The following is a 22,204-nucleotide window of genomic DNA, read 5'->3' as shown; positions in this document are numbered from 1 at the left end:
TGCAGATTAGGAAAGAGGCGCATGGTCAATGCTGTCTCTTGTGCCCTATGGCTGGGGCTCCAGCCATAGAGCTGAGCATGTTGGCTCATTAAAAGTATAGCAAGGTGACACGGGGTAGCAGTGAGGCGCTTTGCCAAAATGCTGGACTCAGCACTCACAAAAGAACAGAAGGTGATTCTACAGGTCTGCGGACAGGCACACTGTCAGAGGTTTGCAGGGCATCCACGAATATGATTAGATACAGGTTAGCTTTAAAAGTTTTGTATGGAACTGAAAGTTCACATAACAGTGTTTTGAGAAAACTGCAACGAAGATTCCACCGAAATAAATCCTTGAAGTTAGACAGTCACTAGAAAGTGCATTTATCCAGGATGCTTCAGCCTCTCAATTCTGAACATGTAACAGGTTCTGGAAGTTGATTCTGAGATGCTCTGGCAGAACATGCATGGGCCCTGGCATACGAACAATAGGCAGAGTATGCAATGGCATCCCAGACTTTCGAACACTTTGCACCAGAGCTGTGTTATTTTTGCAACTCAACCCTTTGCAATGCATTGTGGGAGTATATACTTTCCAATGCAAATTAGGATTTGCGTTGGAAGGTTGGCCGAGGTAACACAAAGTAGCACTGTGCTCTACTTTGTGTCAAGGGGGGGGGGGGGTACTTGGGCATTCAATGCCTATCTACTAACAATTGTAGACCGGTATTTGTGCCAAGACCTTATGCCTACTTAAGGTTGGTACAACTGAGGACTTTTTAATTTCTTCAAACCTTTCATGTGTGCTGCATTAAATGATAGTTTTTGTACTAGAATGCTCCCCTTCCAATTCAGAATCTATGCGTGACAGAATAGACCTACTTGCACGCGTGTGCAAGTTTGTGTGTAGCCCCATAGGAGCCTAAAGAGCGCATGTGCTTGGGAGAGAAAAGCAGCATATCTTAATAGACATGGCGCTGTGCTTCACGCTACTTTGGAGGCAACCAGCACAGTAACTTTGGTTGCTGTCCTGAGTTGCATCACATTTGAGTAAATTTCCTCCTACGTGCGCAAGCACCAGAACCACCATAGCCACTGTAGCTCATTCGTGAGTTGCACCGGCAGAGGTGTCTGTGGGTCCTTCCACTTGTACTGTGTCCTCCATCTGAGTGATGAGACAGGTCTGCAGAGCTGCTTTGGATCTCCATAAAGGCTCACTTGAAAGTGATGCAGGTCTGGACTGAGGTACCTTGGATAATTATAATTCCAGATTTGTAAAGCGTGACTTATCACCCCTAAGGGTATGGAGGCGCTGGGGCTGTTGGGGTAATTAAGTGAGCTAGTGCCCAGAGTCACATGATGCTGAGCTGCAGCCGGGGACTGAACTGTGAGCCCAGTGCTCTGGAGGCAGCCACTCTGGCCACTGTGCCACACCTTTATCTTCAGTGGGGGGTGGGGGGGGCACTACTATATTTTTGAGGAGGTACTGCACATCGGAATTGCATCAAAAAAGGAAGATGTTTTGTGAATAGAATTGTATGGCATGAGTAGCGAGGTGCATTGGCAGATCCAAATTTACAGACCAATAACGAATCGATACGTTCTGATAGTTGCAATGTGATTTTGGTGCCCTTGCATCAATATTGTGGGACCTAACCATCCCATCATAATGATGATTGAACATTGTGCTTTAAAAATGTACTGCTATAAATGACTGAATTTGAAGCATACTGTGTATATTTCAGATTTCGCTCACCGAATTACCGAGCACTTCAAGCCATGGTGTTTGCAATTGAGGAGATTAATGCAAACCCCAGCATTTTACCCAATATTACCATTGGCTTCCAAATCCATGACTCATGTAGGATATTAAAGCGATCCCTCGAGGGTACACTATGGATCCTGGCGGGAAAAAATGAGTCTGTTCCAAATTTCTGCTGTCGGGAGAAGCTCCAACTCATGGGCGTCATTGGTGATGCTGGGTCATCGGGCTCCATCGTAATGGCGCGGGTACTTGGGCTGTACAGACTCCCCCAGGTAAGAATTTAAGAAAAAAAAAAGCATACAGCTAAATTCATATTGAAGGATGAATGCACTTCTTTCCAGGCAGCCCATTTAAGGAGAGTCTGAGTTTTAATGCATGGTCTGTAATCTATTATCACACAAACCTACCTCTGTAGTGGCTAGGTCACCACAAACGTTTGAAGCTGGCATGCTTGACTATTTCTCAGTAAGAGAACACAGGCTAAGACTGCCTGTTTTTGCTCCATACCTATGATGCTGAATGCACAAAGATAGCAAAGGATCCAATGCCCAGATTTCCAAGCCAAGTACCTAGACCATCACATTTCAATCTTAATCATATCATGATGGGTTTCTATGCTGAGCTGTGATTTTACTGCACAGCTTATTGCTCAATCTGATCTGGAGTGAGGGATATAGCCAGGCTGCACTTACCACCCTGCAACATCCATTGATGGCGGGGGACCTTGGCACACCCAACTTTGAGCTTTACTAGGCAGCAGCTCAGTAGCAACAGACGCTAGCTTGGTTGCGCATACCTCCATGTCCTGAAATAGCACTTATCCAGGCAACCCTGGGCAACTTGAACATTTACACAGAGGGCTCCATTATGCTCTTACAGGAAGTAATTGACACCTGCAGCATAGGAGCTGGCCAGTTTCTTTACATTACACATGATACAAAGGTTGCTGCGCGCTACATGGGGATGCGGCGAAGTGGGTCCTCCACGTCCACTATGCTGCACATGCTTCTAACTGCAGATAGAAAATGTAAAGTCTTAAGGCAACTCAAACAATTGTCACAACAGATGATAAATACATTGAAGGAACCAAGATACACAAATATAAAAAAAAAAATTATTGTCTTAAAAACACTACCAAAACCTTATTCTTTATATCAATTGACATGACCAATAGTTGAATCAATTCCCACGCTCGCTCCAAACTTGTCTACACTCACTCATTGACTTTCAGTACTCGGCCCGACTTGTATAAGTGCCCAAGTTTCAGACGGTGCTCACAAGCATCCCGGGACGGCTCATGATTGTGTGTAAATAACAGGCGACATGTACATTGAACTTCAGTTGGACAGATATTCTTCAGTAGTTCTATATTGGCTGTATGACGTTACAACGCATACTTTTACAACGCATGCACTTACAACGCAATTTTTACATCGCAACATCCACTACAACGCATTCCATTACATCGCATGACACTACAACGCATTTTAAAAAACTACCTTTACAACGCATTCCATTACATCGCACACTACCTTTACAACGCATACCATTACAACGCATACTGTTACATTGCATTTAAGGTAAGTATTGGATAGTATAGGGGTAAAAATTACTATTCTAACTCCAGGGGGTGCAACAGTAGGGTAAGTGTTGGATAGTGTAGGGGTTAAAAATTACTATTCTAACTCCAGGGGGTGCAACAGTAGGGTAAGTGTTGGATAGTGTAGGGGTTAAAAATTACTATTCTAACTCCAGGGGGTGCAACAGTATGGTAAGTGTTGGATAGTATAGGGGTAAAAATTACTATTCTAACTCCAGGGGGTGCAACAGTAGGGTAAGTGTTGGATAGTATAGGGGTAAAAATTACTATTCTAACTCCAGGGGGTGCAACAGTAGGGTAAATGTTGGATAGTATAGGGGTAAAAATTACTATTCTAACTCCAGGGGGTGCAACAGTAGGGTAAGTGTTGGATAGTGTAGGGGTTAAAAAGTACTATTCTAACTCCAATGGTATGCATTGTAATGGTATGCGTTGTAATGCCTGCGTTGTAGTGACATGCGATGTAGTGTCTGCGTTGTAATGGTATGTGTTGTAATGGTATGCGTTGTAGTGTCATGCGTTGTAAAGGATGTTCCATTGTAATGCCTGCGTTGTAAGTGTAGTGCGATGTAATAGTTGCATTGTAAAGGTTGTTTCCCTTCTATATTACAGTCTTTGGGAAGGACTCTTCGCAGCATTCTCAGCATTGAATACATAGTTTCCTGTAACATTCAGGGAATCAAGCGTTTTAACCTTGTGGCTTTTCCTGATGATGGCACACCCGGTGCCAAAACGCGCGTAAATTCCATCTGATCTTGAGCCACGTTGTTGACCATTGTTTTCTTTCCCTAGATATCATTGTGTTTTCAGTGTTAGATTACCAATCATTATATTGTTAAATCTACCAACATGAATTTGGATGAATAACTTTTTTGCAACAGTTAGATCAGCAATTGTGGAAATCATTATTTGAAGCCATTATACATTTTTTCATGAACATTAATTTGAATGTAGACCAAGTATGAAAATCAATGAGTGAGTGTAGACAGGTTTGGAGTGAGCACGGGAATTGATTCAACCATTGATCATGTCAATTGATATAAAGAATAAGGTTTTTGTACTGTTTTTAAGACAATAACATATTTGTTGTATATTTGTATATCTTGGTTCCTTCAATGTATTTCTTATCATCTGTTGTGACAATAGTTTGAATAACACAAGGAGTTTGAAAGAAAGACCCAGGGGCGGGCACAGACAGGAAAAAGGATAAGTAAGATAAGGGAAAGAGAGACAAGTAACCAGAGACGTGAGGCTGGTACCCATAGAGGCAGAACATTTAAAAAAAAATATTCTCATCAGGAAAGTGAAGGACTTTTTACTGTCTAAAAATAACTGTACCTCCCAAATTTGATAACTAAAGAGCAAAATACATCGAGGTTATTCACAAAATTTTTAATTTGACTACGTTTGAGGAGTAAGTCAGAAGTGAACCAGGTATAATCCTGATTTACTCCTGAAACTCATGCATAAGTCGAGACTTCTGGAAGAGTAAGTCACGCCTGCTCATATAGCAATCTGTGTCACTTAGGCCCTACATGTTTTAAATGGTGCCTGATGTCAAAGAGACATTCACTATATTGTCTCCCAATGAAAGGCATTCTGCTATTCGTCTGCTATACTAGCCTTTGCCACCCCGGTATGTATTATCAACTACTGTTATCGTCATGAGATATGTGCTTGTGCTTTGTTGCAGATCAGTTATGTGTCATCAAGTCCCATCCTAAGTGACCGGAACCAGTTCCCTTCCTTCTTCCGGACCATCCCCAGTGACACTTTCCAGTCTCAGGGACTGTCTGAGATACTTTTACACTTTGGCTGGACATGGGTTGGCCTCCTAGCTGAGGACAATGACTATGGGCAGCTTGGGGCCACGCTATTAAAGAAAGAACTTGAAAAGGCGGGGGCATGCATTGCGTTCTCTGAGAATATTATCCTCAGCCGATCTGATAGAAATGCCCTACACATAATCCGAGTAATCCAGAGCTCAACGGCCAATGTCATTGTTGTCTTCTGTAGTGATGCAGGACTCAGTCCTCTAATAGAGGAGATGACAAAACACAAAGTGACTGGGAAGGTCTGGATTGCCAGTGATGGGTGGTCTATTTCCACCACCTTATCGATTGAGAGGTTTTCCAGTATACTCATTGGCACCATTGGGTTTGCAACCCGCAGTGAAGAGATACCAGGCTTCATAGAGCATCTCAACAGAGTACATCCTTCAAGATATGCACCCGATATATTTGCTCAAAAGTTGTGGGAAGAAGTTTTTGGATGCAGGTGGATGGACCAGATGCAGGGTATGGTTGTGTGGGATAATTCATCAAAAGTGTGCACAGGCAATGAGAGCCTCGAACTCCCTATCATCGGATACAACGACGGAACCCGTTTCAGAGGTCCCTACAATGTCTATATTGCAGTCTATGCAAATGCTTGGGCCTTGCACAGTTTGATTTCCAGCAAGGTCAGATTACTCAGTGGATTACAAGAAGACATATTGGACTTCAAGCCATGGCAGGTACTGTCTAAAACTTGTTTCAGGTTTTGCAAAGCACACTAAACTACTGTGAGCACTTCTACTGGTTCAATAAAACTTATACTTCTGTCTTTGTGGTTAAAATGCAGAAAACATTTGCTTCTATGAGACTGCTCTAAGATACATGGGTTTGTCACACACTGGTACAGTGATGTCTTCCACCCAGGGGCATAACGAAACTCAAGGGGGCCAGCTTGCAAAGTACATGGTCACAACCCAGTCAGGAGCACTCAGGCCAGACGCCTGCCACCAATGCAAAGTGACGGAAGGTGCCCCCAGGGCAATTTGCTACGCCATGGCTTCTACCTTAAGTGTTCTTTAGTAGCCAGATTCTTTCTCACCGAACCCTGCGGCCCCATTGGTCAAATGCAAACTATTTCTGTGATTTCTCTGGGTAAATAAAAGGCCAGTGTATAACTCTACAGCCTGTGTGCAGTGGTGTAACACAGGTCCCCGCAGACCCTCCCAGTAAGGGGGACCCCAAGGTCCAGTGGGCCCCTCAGCACATTACTATGGCAGGAGAGCTCCTAATTGAGTCTGGAGGGGGGCCCTCCACATGCCTTGCAGGGGGACCACCTCAAGTTTTGTTACTCCAATGCCTGTGTGTTGCTGTGAGATCCTAGTGACCCACTTTTGTTGAGGACAGTAGGGAATTGAAAGAGTCATTATACAAAGTTAGGAAGCCCCTATGCATAATTGTAACCATAATCTGCAAGATAAATAAATAAATTACTTCATGGAGATGGTGATGATGAATTATGTCAACGCCTAGAAGTCTTTGGGTCAATGGGTAGGGTAAGTTTGAAAACATGGCGTGAAAAATAATTTATCAATAAATCTTTATTTCGGCGCATGGCCATAAAAGAATGAATAAGAACATAACACAATATATAAAAAATAAAACAATTTACACAGCGTTCCTTTTTATGAGTTAATTCAGCCTAATTTTAGCAAAGCACTTTAAATACACTATTTCATACTGCTCATGATCAAATATACATCAAATACAACATACAAATTAAGATCAATAAAATCTTTAAAAAACACAGAGCTCGTTAAAATTAAAAACAAAGGCACCCACCAGCTAGAAATAGGCTTCCACCTGTACCTCCACATTTGCATTAGAAATTGGGAGACATTAAACACAATACATTGACTGGTGTTACTTCTTAAAATCAGGGCGTAACCACTGGGGAAATTTGAGGGCCGGGCCAGCCCAGAATAATCTTTGGGCCCCTCAAACGAGCGACACACTTTAGAGGTGCAGGAGTTCAGAAGGTGAATGAGCAATAAAAATCCCTCTAAGTGTTGCTTTTATCTAGTTATATTTGCTGTGTGTTCCAAGATATTTCAAATGTCAGTCTGTCTTCTGACAGGTTGTTTACTTTTCTTCTTTTGGGAAGTGAGAGGATTGTCTAAAGTGAACTCTGTGACAATCTGTCTGTGGTATATAGACAGGGTCACTGGAATTAGGCAGCAGCTAAGGCTTAAATTATGTGGCAGTGTTGTCTAATTTATGTGGCAAGAAAACACAGATGTTGCGCCTTAATGCTCCACATTTTTTTATAGAATCACTTCGTTATTTTCTCAGTGTTACAATTTAGCATTGTCTGGGCAAAGGCTTCACTTTATTAGTACCGGTTCCACATCCAAAAACAGCTGTACATAACTAAAAGGTCGCCATTCAGCCTTTGTAAAAGACATTCCATTGCACTGCAGCATACGTTGCAAAATGTTTAGTACATTTTGATTTGTTTCAACAAGAAACATAATTAGTTTTTTGTTAAAAATTGCAAAATATGCAGCAGGTGATGGATTATGTGGCAAATGCGAAAAATTCATAATTATGCTGAAAACACAGCAGCCGCAGAATCGCATAGTTCAATGGCCACAGAATCTCATAATTCCAGTGGCATTATGTAGAGGGAGTGCAAAAAGAAATACTGTAGGATGTCATTTTGTTTCTTATTCACAAAAAACATAATATACCTGTAAATTACTTGTACACATATTTCAGCATAAGCCAGCAGTACATTTTGTTTATTAATTCTGAGGTGTGATGGAAACAAAGATTTTAGCAGGATTAAACCAAATTTTAGTGATGAAAGTGATGAATATTGTATTGTATTGCCCATTTGTATAGAGCGTACTACCCCTATGTGTAGCACTGAAGTGCCTACCTAAATTAGCAGCAAGCTACACACTATATAGTGGTGTGTGGTCGTGTGTGTGTTGTCTTTGTTTTGTGATTTAATGGCTTGAATTCTGCTTGTAGTTAGTAACTGTTTCCTTGGAGGCTCTGTGAACAATGCAAAGTGCCTTGAACATTGTCCTTTTTGCTATAGGTAGCTAGTGGAGTGATTGCAAGACAGGAGTCATATGCATGTGTTTTCTTGGGTGAAGGTAGATAAAAAAATTTGTAGCAACATTTTATATGAGTTGTATTTTACGTATTATGAACGACGGTGCACCAAGGTATAGGCTGTTGGTATAGTCAAGCTTGGAGATTACGAGTGAGATAATGGCATGCAGTTTCTTTTGGTCTCCAACGAGGCTACGTAATGCTTTCATTGTGTAGAAGACACTGTTTTATGTTTTTAAAATATGGTATAAAATATTTGTCTGAATCAATAGTTACTCCTAGGTGTATGACTCTCTTGATATTGTTGGAGTGGCGTTAAGTTCCTCGGCTCATATCGCAGTAGGCTGGTATTTTTATCATTGTCTGCAGGTCATAAGCGCTGTCACCGGTATTTAGCTTTAGATGGTTATTCATCATCCATGTGTTTATGACTCAAAGTCAGTCATCAAGTTTTAAATTGCAGAGGTCTTCCAGACCATCCATTTAAAAAAATGAGTGGGTGTCATTTACATAGGGGCCGATTCCGATCTCGGTCGAAAGGGCACCAAATCGGGTTCGGCCGTAGCGGATCCGATTCCGATGCTTCTTTTACGACCGATCCGTACACGGGCCTGGGCGCCAAAATACGATGCGAAGATGCGAGAATTCTCCGACCAACTCGTTCCTGGCTCCGATCCGTCTGATTCGATCGCACGCAAACCGACGCGCCCAATAGAGATGATTCTCGACCAAACGAGTACGATGCTCGAATCGGACAGCTCGACCGAGTCGGAGCGTCTGGCTCGCAAAAGCTCCCTGAGTCGGACTTCGGGAGTCCGTGTCGGACCCCCGACACCCGCAGCCGTATGACTCGCACACAGGGGGAGACACATGGGTCTCCCCCACACAGGCATGTACGGCATGGATGGCACCGCCGTGTACCCACTGTAGGGGGCGCACTTGTTCGAGACGTACCCATTCAGTCAATGGGAGCGCATGTACGCATCGTACAACTGGTCCGACCGAACCAAGTCCGACAGCATACGTGCACATCGTACTCGCTTGGTCGGACTGTAGGGGTCTGGCTCGGTCAGAAAACACTCTGGATCCGGAGTGCTTTCCGACCCGGATCGGAATCAGCACCATAGTTGTAACCAGTAAGTAAGTAAGTATAAACACTTTGTTGCCGATTCCTATCCGGGTCGAAGAGCACTCCGACCGAGTCGGATCCGGAGTGTTTTCTGACCGAGCCGGACCACTACAGTCCGACCAAGCGAGTACGATTCACACGTATGCTGTCGGACTCCCATAGAAGTCAATGGGAGCCAGTTGTAAGACACGTACATGTTATGTTATGTTATGTTGATATACATTTATAGAGCGCACGGTCATCGGAAGGTTTCATGGCGTTAATTGTTGCAAAGTGACGCGGCGGGTAGGCTAGTCAAGTGAGAGCGCAAACAACCATGTTTTAAGAGCCTTTCTAAATCCCATTAAGTTTTCCTGCGCTCTGATGTCTAGGGGTAAAGAGTTCCAGAGTCCAGGCGCTAGGTACGAAAACCTGCGCCCCCCCTGGTGTTTGAGTTTGATAGTAGGGGTAGCAAGCAACCGGAGGTGACTAGACCGTAGGTTGCGACGAGGGATATGTTTCACGATCAGGTCACTAATAAATTTGGGGCTTCTACAGTGCAGGGCCTTGAAGATTAAGCATCCGGTCTTGAAGGCTGCACGTTGTGCAATTGGGAACCAGTGAAGTTGAGCCAAAAGGGGTCTGGCAGAATGCCATTTAGGATGCTGAAATATTAATCTAGCAGCCTGGTTCTGCACTATTTGAAGGCGTCTGAGCAGAAACATAGGCAGGCCGCGGTAAATGGCGTTAGAGAAGTCAAGGCAAGACAGTACGAGGGCTGTTACTGCCTGGATGCGGGCCGGGGGGGTGAGAAGGTGAGCAATTTTCCTAATTTTCCTCAGATGGAAGATGCATGAAGAAACTACAGTCCCCACCGGTCCTCTGAGCGAGAGGTCGGCATCTAGGGTGACTCCGAGGCTTTTTACTGAGGGAGAGGGGATGGGAGGTGGTCCAAAATCGGATGGCCAAAAATGGGGCCCCCACATGATTGTGCTATTTCTCGGTAGGACTAGTTTGGTCTTGCCGGAATTGAGTTTAAGGTGGTTGATATTCATCCAGCACTGGATGTGAAGCATGGTAGCTTGGAATTCGGAAGCAGAGTTTGAGCCATCAACTGTAAAGACAAGTTGGAGATCATCGGCATAATTGAAGGTCATAACCTTCCTGTGTATTAAGGAATTGATCAGGGGTTTAAGATAAAGATTAAATAAGAGAGGGGAGAGGGATGAGCCCTGAGGAACCCCACAGGGGGTGACAATCCTGGGGGCAGTAAAAGTGCCCAGATGGACGGCCTGTGTTCTATCTTCAAGAAATGATTAGATCCCATTATATGCCGGGCCTTGTATGCCTGCTTGTTCGACACAGGACAGTAAGATCTTATGATCCACCGCCTGTCTGCGCCCATCCGCGCCCAGCCGGGACCACGCTCCCATTGACTGAATGGGTACGTTTCGAAAAAGTGTGCCCCCTAAGTGGGTACGCATTGGTGCCATCCGCGCCGTACATGCCTGTGTGGGGGAGACCCATGTGTGCGAGTCGTACGGCTGCGGGTGTCAGGGGGTCTGACGTGGACCCCCGAAATCCGACTCCGGGAGCTTTTTTTACGAACCGGATGCTCCAACTCAGTCGAGCTGTCCGATTCGAGCATCGTACTCGTTTGGTCGAGAATCATCTCCATTGCGCGCGTCGGTTTGCGTGCGACCGAGTCGGACGGATCGAGTCGGAGCCGGGAACGAGTCGGTCGGAGAATTCGCGCATCTTCGCATCGTACTTCGTCGCCCGGACCCGTGTAAGAATCGGTCGGAAAAGAATCATCGGAATCGGATCCGCTACGGCCGAACCCGATTCGGTGCCCTTCTGACTGAGATCGGAATCGGCCCCATTATTGTAAGATTAATTAAAATCGTTGTAATATAAGATACATTTATAAATAGAGTTCATTAAAACAATAAAAACTTCTGAACATGTGGTGGCGGAATGGTCTAAATGCTTTACGCCACAGTTGTAACAGGTGAGGTTGAATGATTTACTCCGGTTTGGTATCTAAGTTAGGTAAATGTTAAAGAGTAGAGAGGATATGCTGGACCCCTCTGGGACGCCACAGTGTTAGGTGTGAGGAGGAGATATGAAAGGTGGTATCAACACAATTATTCAAAATATGTGGTATCGGTCATAGGTACGTTGGCGCTTCAAAGGAAATTCACATTCATATGTTAATATTCATTTATATGACGGTGCTGTAAGGTGTAGAGAAACCACCAAGATTTTGATTCACGGACAGCTGTACTCGGCTCCACTGTATCGTTTGGATGGGAGAACTAAGATAACGAGATACCGACTGGAAAGATGGCTCAGCGCTACTCGCACGCTACGTTGATTAAGAGACCGTAGAATTTGACTGTCCCCATCCTGGATTTGACCCCCATGTGGTCTGGAATTTTAACCACATAATAAAGATCTTATTGGATAGAAAATAGCCTTGAGGAAGTCGTGGGATTACTGTCCCGACACGACGAAACACGTGTTGGCTGTGACTAGGATGTTCCATTGGAAAATAAAGAACAAAGAAGAGAAACTTCGCATATGATTTATTGATGTCAATGTTTTCCTGACTTAAACGAGTGAAACGTTTGAAATTGTAATAATTACGAGTGCTGGGGATTTGCTAAAGTGGTATCAACACAAGTTTACTGGGACAGCTGAGAGGCAAACAATTCAATGCGCATTAGCTGAACTTCCTTTTCACCTTTCACATATGGTGTGTCCAACAAGAATTGTCTGTGTGATGGAATTGCACAACTGTACAGGACATTGAGTCATGTTGTTCTTAAGTCAGCAACTTTCATGACATTTCCTATTCCTGATACATAAGTAGTTGCCACTACCCAAACCTACCAGTCATTCAGAAGCAATGTTCAGTCAGGAAACTCAATATCCCATTATGGTATGGTGCTTTGATTAGCCTCTTGTGCTGGGACAGAGTTATCACAAGCCAGATACGATTTATATTTGACTTCCATTGCTCCACGTTACAGTGGCCTATTGTGAAATATAGCCTGGTGAGTTAGTGAATCTCCTCTGCGGATTGTGATTTTTTTTGCAGGAGCCAGATACTTTGTTATGTTAATGTGCTTGCTGCAGAGGGGTACAAATACCCTAACTAGCCGTACTATGAACCTAAAATGAGGCAATATAGCCTACCAAGTTAAAAAGGGATGCTATAATAGACTATCTTTCAAAAATGGAATAATATCTAGTTAACTCTGCCAGGGTCAACACACTGAGAATATATCTCACACTATCATCAGGGCATTTTAGGCTGAAATAATTTGTATTATAATTGACCACTCTAGACCTCTCTGCAGAGTATCAACTAACATTTACAGATTTTCCTTTATTGTAATTTAAGATATGTGTAGAATGAATCTGGTTTTTGAAATGTATTGACTCCTTTCAAATTCTACTTTATCTTTATCTAATTTACGGCCATGGCAAATAAATTGCTGTTATGAGGTCCTATGTAGTTAATGTACTAAATACATATTAATTGGTGAACATTAGGGGTTGTGGTTTTATTGAGAGAAGTGCGGGAATGCTGAATGGTAGGTATTTCATGGATCTTCACAGATTCCGGAATTTCCATTCACAGAAATATGAGGATAATCTGTGATTTAGCTAAAGTTTGGTGTTTGCAGGGCATTCTGGTTCAGAAAAAGTAATGGGATCCACACAAACAACAACAACCCATACTTCACTAGGTACAGGGTTTTCTGAAATGTCTGGGCCTGGAAGGTTTCCCTCAGTACCAACTGAGCTCTGGCTTAAATTCTACAGCTACCCGCAACACCAGAATTGGTCAATTTGCAAGGCAGTCTTGATCTTTGCTTGTGTCTTAGAAAGCCTGTGGGTGATAGGTCAGTCACCAGTGGCGGCTTGCATCTATTGAGAGTGGTCAGGTATGCAAATGGCTGGTGGGGGGGTGCATGCAAGCGCAGAGACACAGTACTGATAGTGTTCACAAAGAGCAAAAGTGTGAGGCTGTAACTTTTTTCTCCTACAAATACCCTACCGAGGGCCCACACTGAGGGGTTTTCTTGTTTGCAATACGGTGTTTTCTAACTCAAATGCAAGTTGTATTGACTTAATCAACACATGCATCCATGAGAGAAGTAAACATCAGAAGACAGTAGTTTGGTTGCTGTGCTTCACTGAAATTCACTGACGAGGAGCTAGAGCGAGATTACGACACTCATGTAGGGCACGTGGCAATCATTACCAAGAAAGGGGTCACTGAGCTATATATTGCAATATGTAAATCACAAATAGGCATATTAACTAGATAGAAGGCTATACCTTACTCCACATATATGTACCTACGTAATATATATATACCTTCAAGGAATGTAGATGTGGGCTTAGGAGCAGTAAATCTATACTTCCCTATAGGCACTTACGTTTAAATATTCTGTCCTTGATATTCTTGTATGCTGACATTCTAGGGGTCAATATTTAGTAGTGCAATCAGTATTTGGGATAGAATGTACCTACTGAGCACACTTTTTATGTTTAGTCATAGCTGGGCGCCAGGCCCCCCTAAAAATATAATTATGGCTACGGGCCTGCTGAAGATCCTAAATGCAATCCTAATATTCCTCGTCCCCAGTTTACGACAAACCGGTGAAATCCACTTATTTCTAATTACTTGGTAACCTTGTCAAAAAAATATGACATGCTCTGTCATCTCTTCTACCAGGCGGCAAAGTGGTCTTTGTCAGTGGAGGTTCGATCTCATCCAGATATGTTTCCTTACAGTAATCAATTTTAAAACCTAAAAAAGAATCAGTAAGTGATCCTGCCTTTACAGTACATTTATTTATTTATTTATTTACTGGTTTATATAGCGCTGGAATCGACTCCGGTCGGAGTATCTCTGCGCTTTATGGCGTCAGTAAAACAGAGGAATAAAAAAGGAGCTAGATCTTATTTCTAAACAGTACGGTTTTCAGAAGTGTTCTTTACACTGTCTCAGAGAAAAGGGAAGTTTATTCCACAGTGTGGGACCTGTGATTGATAGTGCTTTGCTCCCATGTCTAGCTTTTTTTGCACGGGGAATCACTAAGAGAAGATTATTGCTGGACCTGAGCGATCGAATTGGAATGTAGGGAACAAATTTGTTTTGGAGATAGACAGGCCCTTGTCCATTTAGACATTTATGGATCAGGCAGCATATCTTGAATTTAGTTCTCTGGTGGATTGAAAGCCAGTGTAATTGCTCCAGGAGAGGTTTGGAAGCAGTTCTCGGAGGAGCGTTAAGGACCAGACAGGCTGCCGTGTTCTGGATGACTTGAAGCTTAGCCAGTACGCCTTCGTTGGCAGAGAGCAACAGGCCATTACAGTAGTCAATCCGACTTAAAACCAGAGTTTGAACCAGAGTTCTCCTAAAGGAGTCAGGTAGTAGAGGAAACACTTTACGTAACAGGCTAATAGTATGGAAACACATTCCTGAGATATGGTTAACATGCTGTCTGAATAACAGATCTTGATCCAAGCGGATCCCTAAATTCTTCACGACCTGTTTGGGTTTGGGAACTATTCCCAGGTCGAGTGGCCACCAGTCAGGGGGCCATAGTAGTTTGGCTTCTCCAAACAGCATTACTTCAGTTTTGCTGACATTACACTGAAGATAGTTGGAGGACATCCAGTATGCCACCTCCTTCATGCCTGCAGAGAAAGAGCTTTTTACTTCACCGGAGAGTCTTAAAAGGGAAGAGGAGCTGAGTATCATCAGCATATGATACTGGGATGAAACTGTAACTACGCATCACTCTTGCCAGGGGTGCCACATAGATGTTAAAAAGGGTTGGGCTTAAACAAGAGCTCTGTGGCACCCCTTTTGAGATCTCAACCTCCGCTGAGCGGTACGTATCCATGATGACTCTCTGGAAACGATCGGATAAAAAGCTCTTTAACCAGTCAATGGCTTTATCCTTGATACCAGCGTTCGACAACCGGTCAATAAGAATGGTATGTGACACGGTGTCGAACGCTGCTGATAGATCTAAAAGAACCAGGATCACTGAGAAGCCCTTGTCCTGGTACATATGTAGATCATCTATAACAGACAGAAGGGTGGACTCCGTGCTGTGTTTCGGCCGGAACCCTGACTGAGAGTAGTCCAGGCCGCCAGCAAGTTCTATGTAATTGGACAGATGGCGGTTTACATGCTTTTCAATCAGTTTCCCTAGAAATGGTAATAGGGATATGGGCCTAAGATTGGCTAATTCGGTCCATGGAATAGTAGTATTTTTCCTAATAGGTCTAACAAGGGCTCGTTTCCAATCTCTTGGGACAGTACCTGAGCTAAGTGAGAGATTCACCAACCTTTCGAGGGACAGAGCTGTTCAGTCAGGACAGGCATAATCCTAGCTGGAATAATATCATCTGGACTGCCACTTTTAATCTGTGATATTAATGAAGATGTTTCTTGTAAAGAGATAAGAGGAAAAGTGTTTAACATATATTTGTCCTGCTTGGGTTCAGAATCTATCTCCAAGATCGCCGTATCTTTAGAGGTACTTCTGTTGGCGCAAACTATTTTATCATGGATTGTATCTATTTTGTTAGTGAAGAAACATGAAATATCATCACATAGCTGCTGAGAGGCTAATTCAGAGGATTCACATGCTACCGGCTTAGTAAAAGTTTGTAAAACTTGGTAAAGGACCCTTGAAGAGTTCCCTGCAGCTGTGATTTGTGCTGCAATATGAGTTTTACGAGCAATGCGAATGGCTTTATGGTAGATGGATAGTGAATCCCAATATTTATTCTTATCCTCTACCAGATGAGAGGTTCTCCACCTCTTTTCTAATTTCCTGGCATTTAGTTTTAGTGTCCTTAGGTGATCAGAGAACCAAATTTCTTGTTTCTTGTCCGGTCTGGGTTTAAATTGTTTCAGAGGGGCAATCTTATCTATAACTTCCTTGGTCGCTCTTTCAAAAATTTTTATAGCAGTATCAAAATTTTCTTGAGGAGAAAGAAAGGGAAAATCAAAATTTTCTTTAAAAATGGTGTCGGTAATTTTGTGCCACTGTCTACGTATACTCGGTAATAAAATTGGACGTGAGGAAATGTGCTTATAGTAAGGGGTAAAAAATTCAACAATATAATGATCTGTCCAATTAACCTGTCTTGCAGGTGGACAGGAGACCGACGAGAAATTAGATAGGATCAAGTCCAGGGTGTGACCTGCCTGATGTGTAGGCCCAGAGTTACGTTTTATTAGTCCTAGTGAGGACAGGTCAAGTAGTAAGGATTGAGACTCGCTGCAATCCGACTTATCGCTATGTACATTAAAATCTCCTACTAAAATAAAGTCGCTATCATTGTTGACATATGAGGCAAGTAGTTCCATCAGCAAACTGGAAAAAGTATTACATGGTCCAGGAGGTCGGCATACTAGGGCACCCTTTTGATTTTCTTTGGGGGACAGTATTATTTTAAAAATTAGTAGTTCAACTTCTGGAGTGCTTAGTTCTTCTAAAACCGATATACTGATTTCTTGCTTATGCACAATAGCGATCCCACCACCTGTTTTAGTAGGGCGGTCCAGTCTACCTATTTTATAGTTACTTGGGACTCCCAAGGTTATAGCAGTAGTAGAATTTGGATTTAACCACGTTTCTGTAAGGTAGCACAGATCGGGTTGTTTAGAGGAAATTAGGTCCCAAACTTCCGCACTGTGTTTGGAAAGTGACCTAATATTACACAGGATGTTCTTCCTCCCCAAAGGGGTCTGATTGCTTCTGGGAACCATATTGATAGCTGGATTAATTGATATAGGGCGGTCAATGCTGTTCGTATCCCGTGTATATATGGTGCACTGAGTGTGGCAATATAGGCAAGAGAATGGCCCTTCTACCTCAGGGTATTCACCACCCCTGCAGCCCTTTAATGGTTCTAGGTTATATCCCCGCAGTACCTGAGAATTGTAAGTGAACCTCCTACAAGGAGGTCTTTGCGAGTCAGTTGTAGCGGTCCCAATGACCCCTGGCCCCGTCCTGTCGCGGACGGGCACAGACGGGCAGGTCTTTGGCTTGTCTTCGGTGCCGTCAATGGCGCCCCTCTGCGCGCAACGGCTGCGCGCTTTGGCCGACGAGAGGCTAAATAGCCCTGTGAGGAGTGCTGCTAGAGCGCTAACCGCTCGACTGTCCCGGAGTTACTGGGCGTGTCTTGCTCTTGTCTACCCCACCCTCCGCTCAACGGTATTGGATACCGAGTCGGACCAGGGCGGGTAGGCTGGAACACCGAAGCAAGACAGATACTGGCCCCTAAAGCCCCTTACAGTTCGGGGAAGATCGTCAGTGCACTATCAATAATTATATAACAGATAGGCAGTCAGTTGTAATGCAATGCAATACACCGTGAAGATGGTTGAATTTGGGTGGGCAAATTAAAAATACGCCGTAAGTGATTTTAAAATCATTAATTCAAATCGACAATGACACAATTCATACACTAGCTGTTCAGAGTGCTCCGCTCTGGAAAACGTTACCTGACACCAAGCGGGGTCGGGAGACACTGCCACTGTCCTCCCCTTACATCAGGCTTGATTGTCAATAGATGGTCAGTAAGCACTTTTTTACCCAGATTGGAGACAAACATAACATCACCAGTGGATGACCACAAATTGGAATTCCCAATACGTCCTAGACAAGCCTTCGTAGACTGAAGCCAGGAAATTTTATATTACCCAGGTTGCATCATAACACATTCAACAGTCATGTGAGAAGAGGAAAGTTCAGGGGTGACCCACAATCTTTGTAAATACAAGCGTGGACTCAGACCCACTACATCATTAATCCATTTGAAACCAAACTGAGGATGTAGAGGAAGAAGCGGGTGCTCACTGGCAAACCATAAAGACTCATTGTGAACTGATTTTCTATTATTTCTAGTGGATGGGAATCCTGGAAACCCAAAGTTCTCCCCCATACAGGGTGGCCCCTGATGCCTGACTTTTGTAAATCTCAAGTGCAGGAGTTACTGGGCGGAAAGAGGATGCTTGTGGTGCCCTCAAAATATTCCCACAGAGCAGTTCTATCTTAAGGCATCACATCTGGATATGGGACGTTCAATCAAAACTCTGTGAGTGTAACCCCCAGGTATTCGAACACCTGGTCTGTTTCCAGATTTGCTCCATTAAGTGTTGAATTGGCCCAAGTGGATGGACAAGGGTTAATAACCATAAACTTAGTTTTGCCAAGATTGATCTCAAACCCTCGCTGCCTGCAGAAGGACCCAAAGCAATCCAAAAGATTTTGTCTCACCAAAGGGCATTTGGATAACAAAAGAGTATTGTTTGAAAACAGGAGGGCTGGGCTGGGATTTTGACCCTGGCAAGTCGTGGGGCATCTGCCTTTGCATTGCTCCTATTGCGATACCAAAGCATTAATATATAGAAGGAGAAGGGATGGAGCTAACACACACCCCTGCCTAACTCCTCGACAAACCAGAATGGGATCTGTCAGTTCACCCTGTGGTCCACACATCAATCAATCAATCAATCAGGCATTTGTGAAGCGCACTACTTACCCGTGAGGGTCTCAAGGCGCTAAGGGGTGGGGGAAATGCTGCTGCTGTTCAAAGAGCCAGGTCTTGAGGAGTCTTCTGAAGGTCAGAAGGTCTTGGGTCTGCCGTAGGCGGATGGGGAGGGTGTTCCATGTCTTGGCAGCGAGGTGGGAGAATGATCTGCCACTGGCGGTCACTCTTCAGATGCGGGGGACAGCAGTGAGGGCGTGGTCGGCGGAGTGGAGCTGGTGGGCGGGGGTGTAGAAGCTTAATCGGCTGTTGAGGTATGCTGGCCCGATGTTGTGGAGTGCCTTGTGTGCGTGGGTGAGGAGCTTGAAGGTTATCCTCTTGTTGACGGGGTTCCAGTGCAGGTCTCTCAGGTGGCGTGTTATGTGGCTGCGGCAAGGGATGTCGAGAATCAGGCGTGCTGAGGCGTTCTGGATGCGTTCTAGCCGTGTCAGGAGTTTGGACGAGGTTCTTGCATAGAGGGCATTTCCGTAGTCCAGTCTGCTGCTGACGAGGACCTGGGTGACCGTCCTTCTCGTTTCAGTGGGGATCCATTTGTAGATCCTGCGGAGCATGCGGAGGGTGTTGAAGCAGGAGGAGACGGCGTCGACCTGCTTTGTCATGGAGAGGGTGGAGTCGAGGATGACCCCTAGGTTGCGTGCGTGGTCGGTGGGCGTTGGAGCTGTTCCTAGTGCGGTCGGCCACCAGGAGTAGTCCCAGGCCGAGGGGTTGGATCCATGGATGAGGACCTCCGTCTTGTCCGAGTTCAGCTTCAGTCGGCTGTTCATCATCCAGTCGGCGATGGCCCTCATTCCCTCATGGAGGTTGGTTTTGACAGTGTGGGGGTCTTTGGTGAGGGAGAGGATCAGCTGGGTGTCATCGGTGTAAGAGATGGTGTTGAGGTCGTGCAGTCGGGTGACGTGGGCAAGGGGTGCCATGTAGATGTTGAACAGCGTTTGGCTGAGGGATGAGCCCTGGGGTACGCCGCAGCTCATCTTGGTGGCTTTGGAGTTGAAGGGGGGAGGTGGATGCTCTGTGTTCTGCCGGAGAGAAAGGAGGTGGTCCAGTCCAAGGCCTTCTCTTGGATCCCCGGGTTGTGGCAGTCACATGACCTAAGCATAATTATTCAGGTGTAATCTGTTGAGGATTTCTAAAATGGTACCCCGGCACCCCCATCTCCTCCAAGGTCTTCCAAGGCAAATCTCTAGGGACTAAGCCAAAGGTAGAGCAAAGTCCACAAAAATGACATACAGTCTGCCTCCACCCAAAAACACGTGTTTCCAATATAATAACTGCAGAAGAAACACCTGGTCCATGGTTCCTACACTGTCCTTAAAACCCACCTGCAATGAAGTACAAATGTTGCCCTTGAATGTCCCCTCACTCAACTGATTCAAAATGACCTGACTAATCAGTTTATGTGCGCTGTCAATGAGGCTGATCAGCCTATGATTTAAGGCAGGAACCTTGAACACTTTTTAATAATTGGGATAATCTCAGCCCCTGCACAGGTTGAGGGCATAGGTGCAACCTTCATTATGGCACTAAAATACATTGAAGAGTAAGGACAGCAAACATCCCTGTAAGTCTTAAGAAGATTGCCAGGTACCTTGTCTAACCCAGGGGCTTTATTGGGTATCATACGATCCATAGCTCTTGAAATATCAGATTCGGAAATATTGACAACTACTTGCAATGCTGGCATAATGCAAAAGTCTGTTACATCACCGGGAGTTGTAGTGAGACTCAGCTCCCTAGTAGCCAGGGCACTGGGGAATGCCTAATTTGATCCTTGTGACTCAACCCCTGAGTATAACTGGAGAAAATGATCCAAACATGCAGAGTCAGAGATTTTACCATACAAGGGAGCCAGAGTACCAGGGTTCTTGTCGACAGCAATGTGCCAGAAGGTCCGATAGTCCTTACTATTAATGGTGCTCAACATGGTCTCCCAGTTAGACCGCTCCACATTTCTTTTACCATCAGAGATCAAACCCTTGTTCAAAATTCTATTCATCGTAATGTTGGCTCTAAAACCACACTTAATTGCATGGGATAGTGCACTCCTAACTTACAGACAAGATTTTGAATACCAATGGACTTCTTTCTTCCTCTTCGGGATAGATTGGGACTCTACCAAAAACATGTGTCGAAGTGTTGAAAACATTTGATTATGGATTTCTCTCATGCTAGCGAAGTCATCTACTTTGACAGGACTTTCTATTGCAGAGACTACAGAATTCAGACCTGCAGTCACGATCTTAAACACCTTACCGAAGGACACATCTGAACCTGCCATAGAACACCACTTGAGCCTATGCCTGTTGTAAGCAGGAACCAGCACTCTACCAAACGGCTCATATAGGGAACATGGAAGAGAGTTGCCTAAGGCACACAGCATCAATCCCAGGGCATTGTGATCACTCTCCTGCCTGGGAGATACATTCATATCTACCAAAGATTGCCATAGCCTTCTATCTTATAAGATATAATCAATAAGGCTAACACACTGTGGCTGATGGTACATGTGATTACCTGTTTGAGCCATAGCAGTTCTCCTATTACACGCCCTGAGGCCATTACCATAAGTAAAGTCATTAATCTGGAGAACAGCAGCAGTCCACCTCTTTACCGGGGCAAGGGAAAGATACGGAATTCCTCAAGTGTGATTCTCATCACCCATAGGGTCCTCTTGAGAGACATACAATGGTTCAAACTTATAGTTAAAAAACTCCTGCAACTAATTTAAAAGCATTTGTAGGCAGGATAGCCATGTGGGTTCCGAACGAATCAATAATCTTGAACTCAGCTACATTTCCCTCATGCCTGTAGTATACATTTTACAAAAAATACACGCTGCCTGACGGGACGAAAAGGGAAACAAATGGAGCATCAGCACTGCTCAAATCAATAGTCTTGGATGTATAACAAAGGGACATTTTAACCAACGCTGCCAACCCATCCAAAGGACTGCCCTTCCCCAAAGAACATGCAGCTAAATAAAAATGTACAAACCTAGACCAGTACTGCGGAAAAACTACCAGGTCTCCTGGAATATACAAATATCGAATTAATCAATAAAAGAACCCCAATTGTGGCACTCAAGTTTGGACACCAGGGAAGCAAATTTCCAGGAAACAATCTTGGCATTAGAGGACAAACAAAGAACTAGATCATCCAGGACGGGGGACACCATCACTACCGGGGCCTCTACTTGAGGCTCGGCACAGCACCTTAATAGAGAGCAAATTTCTAAAGGAGTAGATACAGAGCACAGTGAGGCAC

The 22,204-nt window shown here is 44.2% G+C and overlaps 1 protein-coding gene across 1 annotated transcript in view; it reads left to right on the top strand.

Annotated features, from left to right (window-relative positions):
• Positions 1 to 22,204, top strand: part of LOC146782668 (extracellular calcium-sensing receptor-like) — a 65,657-nt gene that overhangs the window by 1,260 nt on the left and 42,193 nt on the right. Inside the window, exons 2-3 of the mRNA XM_085637168.1 lie at positions 1,724 to 2,015; positions 5,037 to 5,858. Coding sequence (XP_085493294.1) covers positions 1,724 to 2,015; positions 5,037 to 5,858 — 1,114 coding nt within the window. The remainder of the gene's footprint in view (positions 1 to 1,723; positions 2,016 to 5,036; positions 5,859 to 22,204) is intronic.

This window comes from Triturus cristatus, chromosome 12, assembly GCF_964204655.1.
Source record: "Triturus cristatus chromosome 12, aTriCri1.1, whole genome shotgun sequence".
NCBI lineage: Eukaryota > Metazoa > Chordata > Amphibia > Caudata > Salamandridae > Triturus > Triturus cristatus.
The sequence above is the reverse complement of the archived record's forward strand: the minus strand, read 5'-3'. Positions and strand labels throughout refer to the sequence as shown.